This window comes from Serinus canaria, chromosome 3 (assembly GCF_022539315.1).
Source record: "Serinus canaria isolate serCan28SL12 chromosome 3, serCan2020, whole genome shotgun sequence".
NCBI lineage: Eukaryota > Metazoa > Chordata > Aves > Passeriformes > Fringillidae > Serinus > Serinus canaria.
In genome coordinates this window covers 100,797,852-100,810,032 of record NC_066316.1, presented here as the reverse complement: position 1 = coordinate 100,810,032, position 12,181 = coordinate 100,797,852, and the positions used below count along the sequence as shown (strand labels likewise).

The window sequence follows — 12,181 nt, the reverse complement described above, 5'->3', positions numbered from 1 at the left end:
CAGCTAGTTATTTGTAAATATTTTAGAAATATTAAATATAGTTGTTGTTTAACGCTTTAAAAAGGGTTGTTAAGTTCTAAAGGGTGGAAAGATTTACTGGAATATTCTGTTCACCTCTGAGCTGCTGTGACTGTAATGTGTGTATCTATATACTTCTGCTGTGTGCATACTCTACCAGTTAATTCAGCAAAACAAGGGTTAAAGTAGCAGCCTAGACCAAGTCTTCTGTATTGTTTCTTTGACTTTTACAGTCTGATAAATTGAGACCAAATTTTAGTGCTGTTTTTTTTCTTACTGGTTTTGTTACAATAGTGGCATCTTGCACTTAACTTAAAAGCAGCAATACATCCCTGTGAGAGAGGGGAGATAGAAAAGCCTATTGAGGGACAAGTAATGCCCAAGAAAGTGAAAGCTTGAAGAAGAGATATCCTGTGATCTGTGAGATGCAAACTATTCTTCCAGTATCTTTTACATGAAGGAAGGAGAGCCTGAGAAAAGTCTAAGGAAGAAGGAAGACCTTAGCTCTTGGGGGACTGAGGGACCCTCTAAATTTTAATTGTCTTTACACCAAGAAGCCCAGCAGTTTCAATATTTGCAAGGAAACGTATATTTGATTTTAATCAAGGAGTCTGTCAGACTGCCTATCTTCATATCTATGTAATATGAATTGCAAGAGGAAATTTTAAGGAGTATGTGTGTATGTTTATATTAATTTGTGTGATATCATTGCAGGCCTGAAACAGATAAAACTAAAACTCTTCATGATGAAATAGACGAACTGGAACAAATTCTTAGGTATTTAATTTTGCTAAAATAAATAGTGTATTCTTACAGAAATCACTAGGCATAGCCAGGAACTCTTTATGATAAGAAACCAGAAAAAATACTTATCTTTTTTTTAATGCTGTCAACATGATTATCTGTATGTTTTTTATATTCAGAACATAGAAATTTTGATTGGTTGTATCTGTTTGAATATTATAGATCTCTAGAGATACTTTTCTTGGAACAAAAGTTTGGGGGTTGTGTTTTGTTTTTTCCATTTTCTTTGGGTTTTTTTGTGGGGGGCTTTGTTGCAGATTATTTTATTTGTTCAGTTGGGGGTTTTTAGGTTTGTATGTTTTATTTAGGTTGGTTTTTTTTGTGGGGAGCTTTGTTGGGGATTTTTTAAAATTTGTTTGATTGGGGATTTTTGTCTTGCTTGTTTTATTTTCGGTGGGGTTTTTTTGGTGATGAGGAAGAGGGTTAACCTGAGGAATTTGTTTTGAATTTAATACTCTATAATGCTTTGAGTGATTAAAGACTAAAACTGTGAAGGTGTGTCATCAAGTATTGGTGGTATGTGTTTACCCTACAGTATTATTAATAAATTTTAAAAAATGTAGGTAATGTTACTCTGGCCAGTCGATACTGTAAGGGATTTTTTTTGGGACTGTTTGCATTTGCAGTGCATATTTTGAGAGAGCTTTCAGAGTCCTGCTGCTGCAGCAGCAGCTGCTGAGCTGTGCAGGGCTCTGAAAGGCTGCCTCTGTTTGCAGTGTGGCGGAGCTGCTGGAGAAGCACGGCCTGCAGAAGCCGGTTTCCTTTGTCAAGGACACCAAGGGCAGCGCCGAGGAGGCTCGGAAGCTGATGGTCAGGCTGACCAGGCACACAGGTCGCAAGTTAGTATTCCAGGGGGAGTGGGAGAGAGCAGGGGAAGGGCACTGAGGTAACAGAGCCTGGCAGCGGGGAGCTGTGGTGTTCACCCTGCAGACAGTGTACTTAAACAGTTTTGTTGAACTGATGATTATTGTGATTAGTGTTTTGGCTGCATTCTCCACGGTCAAAAATCTCTGCCTGCCTTCAGACCTGCTTTAGTATCTTCATGTGCAAGTAAACAAGCTTAAAAAGCATACTGGCTGCAAAATACTGCAGGATGATGAACTGTGAAAGTTAACATGTTCTGTAAAAGATCCTTTAAGACCTATTGAATTTTACTGAGGGTGTAGGATTTGTAAAATAATTCTTTGGTTTTTTCAGCATGTTTTCTTGGAATCCTTGTAATATGGTAATTTATTGATTTTAGGCATTGATTCTACCAGTAGAATAAATTCCCAGTATAATTTTTCACTTTTTCTACTTTAACTCATCTTTCGTTAACTTATCTTTCAAATGCATATGAATTATTAAATGGCTTTTGGTATAAGCAGATAAAAATTTTGAATTATGGAAAACCAGCCATAACTATGGGTGATTTTTCTTTCTTATTTAAGGCAAATATGCACAACAGTTTATCTGTGATGGTAGAATGGTGTTTATATTTTTAGTAATCTGAAAGCTTTTTAAGACTTTTAGAAATCTCTCTTTAGAAAGATCAAGACAATGCCTTTGTAGGAAAAATGTTGATTTTTTTTTTCCACATCTGTTGGAGACCTTTTGTGCTAATGCCACATGAGAAAATCACTATTAGCTGGAGCTAGCTCGTGCAATTTAAAAAGGTCTTTTTTTAATCTGAAAGGCTCAAAATAATGTCAAAAAACATTCATAGTGTTTTTACTGGTAAAAGTTTTGGTAAAGCACAAGAAGTTGAAACTTTGTGGATAAGCAGAGATCCATAGATCCAGAGAGTCAAGAATCTGAAAACCACTCAATTTTAAGAAACAAAATCAAGTTGCAGCTTTGTTCTCCTGTGATTGCAGGCCATTGATTAGTCCTTGGAGATTGCCTGCAATGAACAGCAGTTTAATGATCCTCAGTTGCTGTTACAGACTTGGTTTTGCCCTGCAGTTCCCAGATCAGCAGGAAGATAGCACTTCCAACTTCCTGATGTATTGTGGAACATTATCAAAACCTACTTGGGGGATCTTGAGAAAGATTGCTTAAATCCCTGTCTTATCCCACAAAAACGAAAACAGAACTTTGGGTACTGCATTGTTTTCAAACCATTTTATCCCACAGATACTGTTTTAATAGTCATTAATATTAAAAGCCTTCTGTCTTTGAATCACTTCTGGCTAAAACTCTAATTAAATACTGAAATAAAGTTTGAGAAAACGTATATTTTTGTTGATGAAAATCTACTGCTTTTCTTTAAAATTGTTGGAGAAGTGAGTATTTGATTTTAAAAAATGTTTGTAGGCAACCGTCCGTTAGTGAGACTCAGTGGAAGGAATTGCTCCAGGATATGTTGGACATGCAGCAGAAAGTGTATAGGTGCTTACATTCAGATACTTGCTATGAGGTGAGTTTTATGTCTTTTTACTGACTTATGTCCCAAGTAAGCTACACATTCTTACTTCATGTAGTTGTTCACAGGTGTAAATACATTTTTCTGTATTGTTACTTGGTTGTGTACTGCCTTTTTTTCACAGTATTTTATTTAAGTAAAAAATTTCTGGTGTTTATTCATTTTATCTAAAGCTCCTTTAATAAATACAGTGTATATCTTTTATTAAAATTCAACTTTTGAGAAATTGAGTCAACTTCTTGAGATTTTCTTACATAGCCTGTAATTCTGTGTACAAAATGTGTGTAGCAGTAAACACTCCAGACTAATGAAAATAAAATGTTATCTTCACTCAAGCATTTCTTAAACATGGAGTTCTGGTTTGATGATATTATCTAATACCATTATAGGATTATGGACTTTCTGCTGCTTGCAATTGAAGTAAAATTATGTGAGGTGAGAAATCTGATTTGAATGAGGGTAAAACCCCTTGCATGTGCATAAAGTCCAAACCCATGTCATTAGTATTTGCAAAAGACAGCTGTTAGACAGATGTAGAATTTGCTGTGGCATATATTGTTTATTTACATTTTCACTTCAAAGTACTGCAGTTTATTACAAATGAATTAGTGTGTCACCTATAATTAGTGTTTATATCTATACAGAAGCAGGTTTTATTGCAGTTTACAGAATTAATTGCTTATGTCTACCCCTCTGATTAGCTCTTAGGAGAAGTTGTAAAAGCAAATTAGAAAAAAAGAAAGAAGGAAAAAGACAATGCTATTTAACTTCTGTATGAGAAAAATCACTCTTTTTCTGTAGTTGTACAGCTAGAAAAACTGCAACATGTTTAATAGTCATGATTTTGTGGCAGGCTACAACTTAGTGTACTTGAAATTTTTTTAAGTGCATATTAAAAAATTGTAATATTAGAGCACTCTGCAAATAAGGCATTTGCTTTACTCAGATCTCAATGTAAGTTTTCTATTAACTTTTTTTAAAAAACTCTGAAACATATGATTAAAAAGAAACAATAAAGGGTTTTGAAAAAAAATTATGTAGGAGTGCTGAAAATGCTTTGAAATGTAATGCTGTCATATGCAATTATACTTCGATGACTTCAAAATTGATAAATTGATGAGACAGGAAGGATTTGCAATCCTATGTGAGGCTTGGGTATTTTTTAGCGCGATGCTCACTCTCTTTTTTTCCCATGCATAGTGAATTCTGTCCTCTTGACTTCATAAATTTTAAGGGAGGTAAATATTCTGTGTGTGATCTTTGAGAAGGAAGGGTCAGCTATGATATTTTGCATCTCTTGCTGTTCCTTGAGGGTTGATTTGTTGTGAAATGGAAGAGAATCCATTTGTGTGATGTTCTTTAAGAAGCACTGAACTGTTTTCCTTTCCCCAGAGCATGAGATGGTTTGGAGAGGTTCTTCCTAGAAGAGAAGTATCTTGAAATAAAGTATGATTGGATAGAGTGCTAAATATTCTCATTCATGCCCTCTTTCTCATGAAAGGTTGGACCAGATGATCTTTTGAGATCCCTTCCAACCTTGGCTCTACGATTCATTTATCCTCATGAATTAGTTACGAACTTTTAAACCTTTGCTAAAGTCCATATTGTTGCAGCTGTGATATTTCTGAAATGATTACATTTTTTATGTTCCTTTTCATTAGCACAGTAATGACTATGCTCAAGAAAAAAATAAATTATTTTTTCAAGGAATTGAGGTTGAGTGTCTTAAATTGGGCAAAATTTCTACCTGGAAATAAATCGAGTGTTTTGTGGCAGATGCAGCATTATATGAGTTTGCATTCTTTGAAGATAGTCTTGATTGAAATTTAAAGAATATCTTAGATACTCAGTTCTAAGTAATTTTAGTTACTTTAAGAATGCAAAATTTCTTCTCTTACATTGTTGGTTTTAAGGTCTTAATAATGAGCTGCCCTTAGAAACTAGCTGCTAGTTAATTTTAGCTTTACTTAAGCTAAAATTGTAGAAATACTTCCCTTGGTAGATGTTAGATTTTCTACTTGGACTGAATGTATTCTTTTGACTTCAGATATCCTTGTATTCAAAGGTGTTAAAGCCATACAATACAGACAAGCTTATTTGAAGCTTCTGCTCCTGCAGGTTATTAAATTACTGTTCTTTCTTTTAGATATTCACCGAAAGTCTCTTATGCTCAAGCAGTATCGACAATATCCACCTGGCTGGGCAAATGATGCACTGCAGTGTTTGGTCAGTGGATCTACCAAGTTCATCAAAGGGAAGCCGCAGTACCGAGTCAGCTATGCCAGAAGCATTGAACTGGTTTTGGCTGCTGGTAGAGAATATTTCAATTCTTCCACCAGTTTGACTGATAGCTGTATGGAATTGGCCAGGTACATTTACAACTATCATATGCATAAACACAGCTGATGTAATGTTGTCATGGCATTAGGGTTTATTCGCTATTATCACCACCCCACCACCCCCCAGTCTTCTGTTGAGAATCTTTTTCATAAACAGGCTCTGGAAATACAGAGTAGTGTTGCTTTTAATGCAAGGTGTTTAAAGACCCTTTTAATGCCTAAGTGTTCTCTGACCAGCTTTTCTCTCTTAGGGTTTTATGGTGATATTTCAAAATGCATGGTTCATAGCTCAAATACTGGCTATGAATGTGTGACCCTGTGTTTATTCTGTTTAGTAACATGTTTTGGTTCTTCTCTGATTTACCTTCAATCAGTTGTTTCATGGTAGCTTGAGTTTCTGTGAGTGATTATCGTGTGTAGGTCTCCTAGAAGCCTTCATGAATGAGTTGGTTTAGGTAGAATGTATTTACAGAATCACTAGGGTGGAAGAGACCTTTAAGATCATTGAGTCTAACCCATGCCCTAATACCTCAGCTAAACCATGGCACTGAATGCCACGTTCAATTTTTTTTTAAACATGTGCAGGGATGGTGACTCCACCACCTCCCCAGGGAGACACTTCCAGCTTCTCTGTAGCTCCTTTCTTCCACTCCTATTTTAATCTTCACCCTGAAATATTTGTTAATATGCCTGAAAAATCAGATGAGTTCAGATGGGATGTTCAGATAACATAAAGTTTTGGTTTTGATTTAAAATTTATATTCTTAATTAACGAGTGGAGAAAAAATATGATAGACTGGACAAATCAAATACTTTCCTCATCTAATGTGTATGGTGATTTTAGCCATTTAAAATGAGATGAGTTGCCATCTGGACAAGCTCAAGACATGAAGCTGATAACGCTCATGAAGTTCAGACCAAGTGCTGGTGCTGCAGCTGGATCTGGGCAACCCCCTCTGTCAATCCAGGCTGAGGGATGAACAGATCCAGAGTAGTCTTACTAAGAAGGTCTTGGGGACACTGTGGGTGAGAGGCTGGACATGACCCAGCCATGTGCACTTGCAGCCCAGAAAGACACATGTGTCCTGGGCTGCATCCAAAGCAGCGTGGGCAGCAGGTCAGGGGAGAGCTGCCCCTCTGCTCTGCTCTGCCCTGGTGAGACCCAGTCTGCAGTGCTGCACCCAGCCCTGGGTCTCCAGCACAGGATGGACATGGACCTGTCCATGTGAGTGAGTTCAGAGGGATGAAGCACCTCTCCTGTGAGGAAAATCTGAGAGATTTGAGGTTGATCAGCCTGGAAGAGAGAAGGGCCTGGGATAACCTAAATGTGTCCTTCCAGTACCTGAAGGAAGCCTGCAAGGAAGACAGAGAATGACTTTGTACAAGAGGTCCCACATATAGTGAGACAAGGAGTAATGGTTTGAAGCTGGAGAAGAGTAGGTTTAATTTAGATGTTTTAAAAAAAAATCTTCACTGTGAGGGTGGTGAGGCACTGGAACAGGCTGTCCCCAGAAGTTGTGGATGCCCCATCCCTGGACGTGTTCAAGGCCAGCTTGGATGGGGCTCTTGAGCAACCTGGTGTAGTGGGAGGTGTCCCTGCCCATGGCAGGGGTGTTGGAACTAGATGATGTTTAAGGTCCCTTCCAACCTATGGCTGTTCTATGATTCTGTGATTTTGCATGTTGATTTTCTTTGTTCAATGTGTATTAGTAAAACTACATATAACTACACTGTTATGCAGGTTGAATGCAGGTTGTATTTTAAAAAAACCTATCTAAAAGCTTATTACAGGAATATATTATTTATATGATTAAAAATATATTTAGAATAATGTGTTCTTAATAATTCCATGCATTAATTCATCTTCAGAGGAATTTATTGGGATTTTTGTTATTTTTTAAATAAACTTTGTTTTATTTTCTGTACCTAGTTGAGGAAACTGAATTTGTGACAGTGACTCTTAGCGTTTCACTTCCAGTCGACTTTTTGCAGTGTTTTGCTTTTATCTTCTACTATATGGCAATACCAAAACATGATAGTGATTGGACAAATATTTCCCAAAATAATAAGGTACTTAAGTACATATACCTTCAACATCATCTATAAATGTATTGCAGATCTAAATTCAGGAGGGTTTAGGTGATGTGCTTATAACAGCCAGTTGAAGGCAATGCCAGAATAGAAATTTGTTAAAATGTTTAGCCAGCTATAAGAGATAGACTGTGACAAACACTTCCCATGTGCATTACAAAAGGAGTGAGTATTGTGACATTTCATAAGCACAGTTAATTACTGCTGCTGGTTGTTTTGTTTTACTCACCAGTTAACTTCTCCCACAAGTTTAATTTGAAATGTTTTCATCAGACTTCAGAAAAATGTGTTTTGTTCTTATTTAGGTGCTGTCTACAACTTATTGAAGACAGTCCAAGTGCTGTTCAGGAGGAGCTGGACCTCATTCGTGCTCTGGGTTACCTGGAAGAGTTTGGTGTGAAAATATTACCACTGCAAGGTACTGCAAAATTTTATTCTTTATATGATTACTTGAATCACAGGCATAAATATGCATGAGAAATAGTTACTATTACATAAGTGTGACATGATTAAAATAAAGAGTCCATTTACTGCTTCCAAGCAGTTTACAGGCACATAGAAAAAACTATATTTTTAATAGAATTTTTTAGCTTGTGAGGTAAGAATGATATTTGCATATTGTGTCTTTATTTTTTGACTTTTAGCACAACTTTAAAATAAAATAATAAGTATATGAAACTCCTGGTGACTTGAACAGCAATTGAGCTCATCTTTTATTTGCCAAATAATCTGCACTTGACTGTGTGCTTTAAAATAACAGGTAGGAGAGAGGTACTTCATGTCAGGCAATTTTCATGTCTCCATTGGGCTCTTTCATTGTGAAGTATATAAAACCCAGTGACAGTGGAAGTGAACTTTTAGAAGATATTTCTTCTGATGATGTGCTTAAAATGAAATCTTCTGTAGCTCCAACTTCAGTGGAACAGAAAGTTGTTGGACAAAGTTGGAAAGAAGTTATGATTATGTAGAATGAAATTACATGAACCCCACTCATGGAACTGGCAGAGATGAGCACTAAGCCATGAGATGTGCTGATGATAAAGTTTTGCTTCTGGCATTGTGCAGAGAAATGCTGGGATTTATGGAAAGCATTTCTGATGCTTTCCATTTCATGGAAAATGAAGTTCATGTTTTTAGCAGCTGTTGTTCCATTACTTTGGTGTTCTCCTTTTGTTCTCCTTTTTTCTAAGTATTTATTCACGTGAATTGATGCTCCAAATGTTATAATCAGAAATGTTAAAATTTCTGGACTGAGACTGTCTGATTTCTAGATCTTGCAATATTGGCCTGTTGGTTTCTAGTGTAAAATTATTTTTCAGTCCGTTTGTTCAGCCTGTAAAAAAGTACATGTATTTTCTTCAACTTTTTTTGATGTGGACATGGAGATATCCTTTTTAAAAAGTAGTGACATAATGCTGCATTAACAGAATATGTAATACAACTGAACTAGATTAATTAGAATATGTGAAATCATGCATGTAAATTTCATTAATGATCCTGACACCCTTGCTTCAGTATCTTTCATGTAAATCAAATTAATCTAATAAGATTAAAATGATGTTTTCAAGTTTTAATGAAAACCTTTAAATGATCTGTTAGTTTGATAGAATGTCATTAAAGTAGCACTAAGGATCAACTGTTCTTGCAGCAATAGTCTTTTAGCAATAGACTTTTATTTGCAGTTCTGTGTTTAGTTTTCTGTGGATCTTCCCCCACTTCTATTTTAGCAAAGTTAACAGTTTAAGTTTATGAACTTCCATTATGCTATATTGTAATAAAATCTGGTTTGAAAACTCCTTATTAAAATAAAATGTGAAGACAAATCCATCTTTAAGTGTTTGACCCACAGTATTATATCAGATTAATTTTAGCTATATTATGTATTAAAAAATTGCTGCTTAAATAATCAGTGACTGAAAGCATTTTCTTCTTGAATACTAATATATGCCTGTGATAGAATATTAAAAATGAAGCTAAAAATATGACCTTTTCCTGCTCTTCCTTTCTTATTCATTTTAGTCTAATTTCCAGAATTAATAGTTTTCATTATACTAATATGTCTTTGCTCTTATTTAGAGGCTTAATATCCTATTTTAAGCCCAATATTCTAATGCAGAGTTTATCCCCTTGCAGCCATTCACTCTTACTGAGTGTTAAGTGGGATATCTGCATGCTGTTCTCTGTGCTCTGAGAACTTGCATAGTATGAAAGCATTACCTTTTAGAGCAGCAGCCTGAAGTTAGCCACCCACTAAGGAGCTAAATAGAGCACTTGAATCAGTTCATGATATTAAATTATGCAGCTAAATTAGTTGTTTAATTCTTGGTAAATTTCATTTTTTTGAAACACGGTACGAATTATGAGACGCTCAGGATATGGCTGGAAGAACCTGTTGATTTGCAGACTATCCTTCCACTTCCTCAGGACAGTTTTAAGTAAATTAAAAAGAGCTGAAGCATTTGCTAATGACAGTTCTTTCAGTCTGTGTGATGTATCTTGTCCATGCTAAAGAAATGAAAGCTTAGTTGCAACATTCTAAACAAAAGGTAATGCTTGTGTTTGCAGTCTTATGGGATGTTGCAAAAATTATGATTAAAAGAAATTGTATGAAGGTATATCAGTAAATTGTACACATTTTAAAAGAGTGAATGTGAAAACATGAAAAAAAAAGAGTTTCCATTCAGGTCAGTTTTCCTCTTTGGCTCCCTTCACAGCCTGACTTACTAATGATTGGAGCTGGATATCCTGTGGTGTTATTTTAACTTTCTGTTTACAGGTATAATTGAAGATCTGCATGCAAGCGGCTCTGAGCTGGTTTTCGGATTGTGTTTGAATTCTTATATTCCCCAGCACTCCTCCTGTCCTGTGCTGTTTGAGCAGGAGCACAGCAGTCAAGTTCATTTGTGCAGTCTCTAAACCAGTTCTCCTTTCAACAGTGCGTTTGTGCTCCGATCGACTCAGTCTCATCAAGGACTGTCTGGCTCAGATGTCAACAAACTATAAACAGTCTGCTAAGCTCCTGGGCCTGGCAAACCTGCTGAGGGTTGCAGGTAAGCTGTGCTAAAAAGGCACTGAACTGCAGTGCAGTGAGCATTCATGTTATGCTTTAGGACATTTGAGGCAATCGTTAGAATATGCATTCAAAGATACCACTAAAAAGTCACCTGGAAGAGCAGTCATTGGGGAGGAATGAAGCATTTCACATGAGTGGAATGTTTCATCTGTAAAACAGCTGAAATGGTCAGCTGCTACGCTCTGCTAATACCTGAAATAAAAATATACCTTGTTCAATCTAGAGTTGGAGTAAAGGCTGATTTCAGGTCGGAGGAGTTGTGGCTGAGAATATCTTGTTTTACAGTTAATTGGTAGGGAATTTACTGAAATTACTGTGACTTATTACCTCTGTCAGATAAGGTAGCCTGATTTAATAATAGTTGCATTTAAGATACAGGGGGGAAAATAATCTGTAAAGCATGAATTTTAGCTGTTAGACTTCATTCTATGCTGCATGTATCTCCTTTGGGCACTAAAAATAATGCATTGAGTATTCATTTGAGGAGCTGAACATCTTCAAAGATTGAATCCTGAGGTTATTAGGGGGATTTTAAATTTTTTTTATGGCCTACCTAAAGTATCTGCCTTTTGATTTTTTTGTTTATTTTTGAAAAATACTTAATCAATGCAGCTGTAAACACCTTACTGCTGTATTTTTATGATGTAGAAATAGAATATAGAATTATAAAATATTTTCTATTTTATGCAGCATGGCATATAAAAGCAACACATTCCAACTTTATCACTAAAATAGGCCGAACTAATTCTTTTCTCCCTCTCTATTTGTTAAATCATTTAAAATTTTTTTCTCATGTTTTCGAGAGGCTTAGTACTGGCAATTTTTTGCATAGTATTATAAATAGGAAGGGAGAGACAGTTTTGTGAGGTTGAGAACAAAGGAAATTTTTTGGCTGTTGACCTCCCAAGATACCTTGGTCCTAAGGAAGGGAATCACAAGAAACATCCTCACTCTGGTCAGGACAACACTGCTATGTGAAAGGTGGAAGAGGGGATGGGATGGTACCATGATGAGTAGCTGGATCCAATCTACATATTTAATATGTAATCCATAAAAAATTTTGAGGGACAGTTGTAACTTAATTTTCTTTGCTTGTAAGGCTTTTGGGGGGAAAAAACCCCAAACTCTCCCTTATTGTTTCATATGACAAGGTTATTCTACTGCTCTTTCCTTCTCCTCTCTGCTTTACACCACACACATTAAGTTAAAATCTGTGAATTTTTCTTGATATTCTGGTTTTTTTTTGAGCTAATGCTGCTGGTTTTTGTTTTACTTTCTTTTTAAGTCTAAGTGATTATCTTTGTGTGAGAGAAGGAAAACCAGTATCCAGAGAGATTCCATAAAGCTTTGTCCAGTAGTGTTATCCTAGTGCCTCAGCTGTAGGTTTTACAATGCCCTGGTATGTACCTTAATGGTTAATTTTTAAAAAGGTGAATGATTTAAAAACTACTG

The 12,181-nt window shown here is 36.0% G+C and overlaps 1 protein-coding gene across 1 annotated transcript in view; it reads left to right on the top strand.

The window, feature by feature from the left end:
* NBAS (NBAS subunit of NRZ tethering complex) overlaps window positions 1-12,181 on the top strand; it is a 158,422-nt gene that overhangs the window by 48,204 nt on the left and 98,037 nt on the right. The window contains 7 exon segments of the mRNA XM_030236096.2: window positions 733-795; window positions 1,539-1,661; window positions 3,118-3,220; window positions 5,373-5,472; window positions 5,475-5,595; window positions 7,962-8,074; window positions 10,593-10,706. Of these exon segments, the coding sequence (XP_030091956.2) occupies window positions 733-795; window positions 1,539-1,661; window positions 3,118-3,220; window positions 5,373-5,472; window positions 5,475-5,595; window positions 7,962-8,074; window positions 10,593-10,706 (737 nt within the window).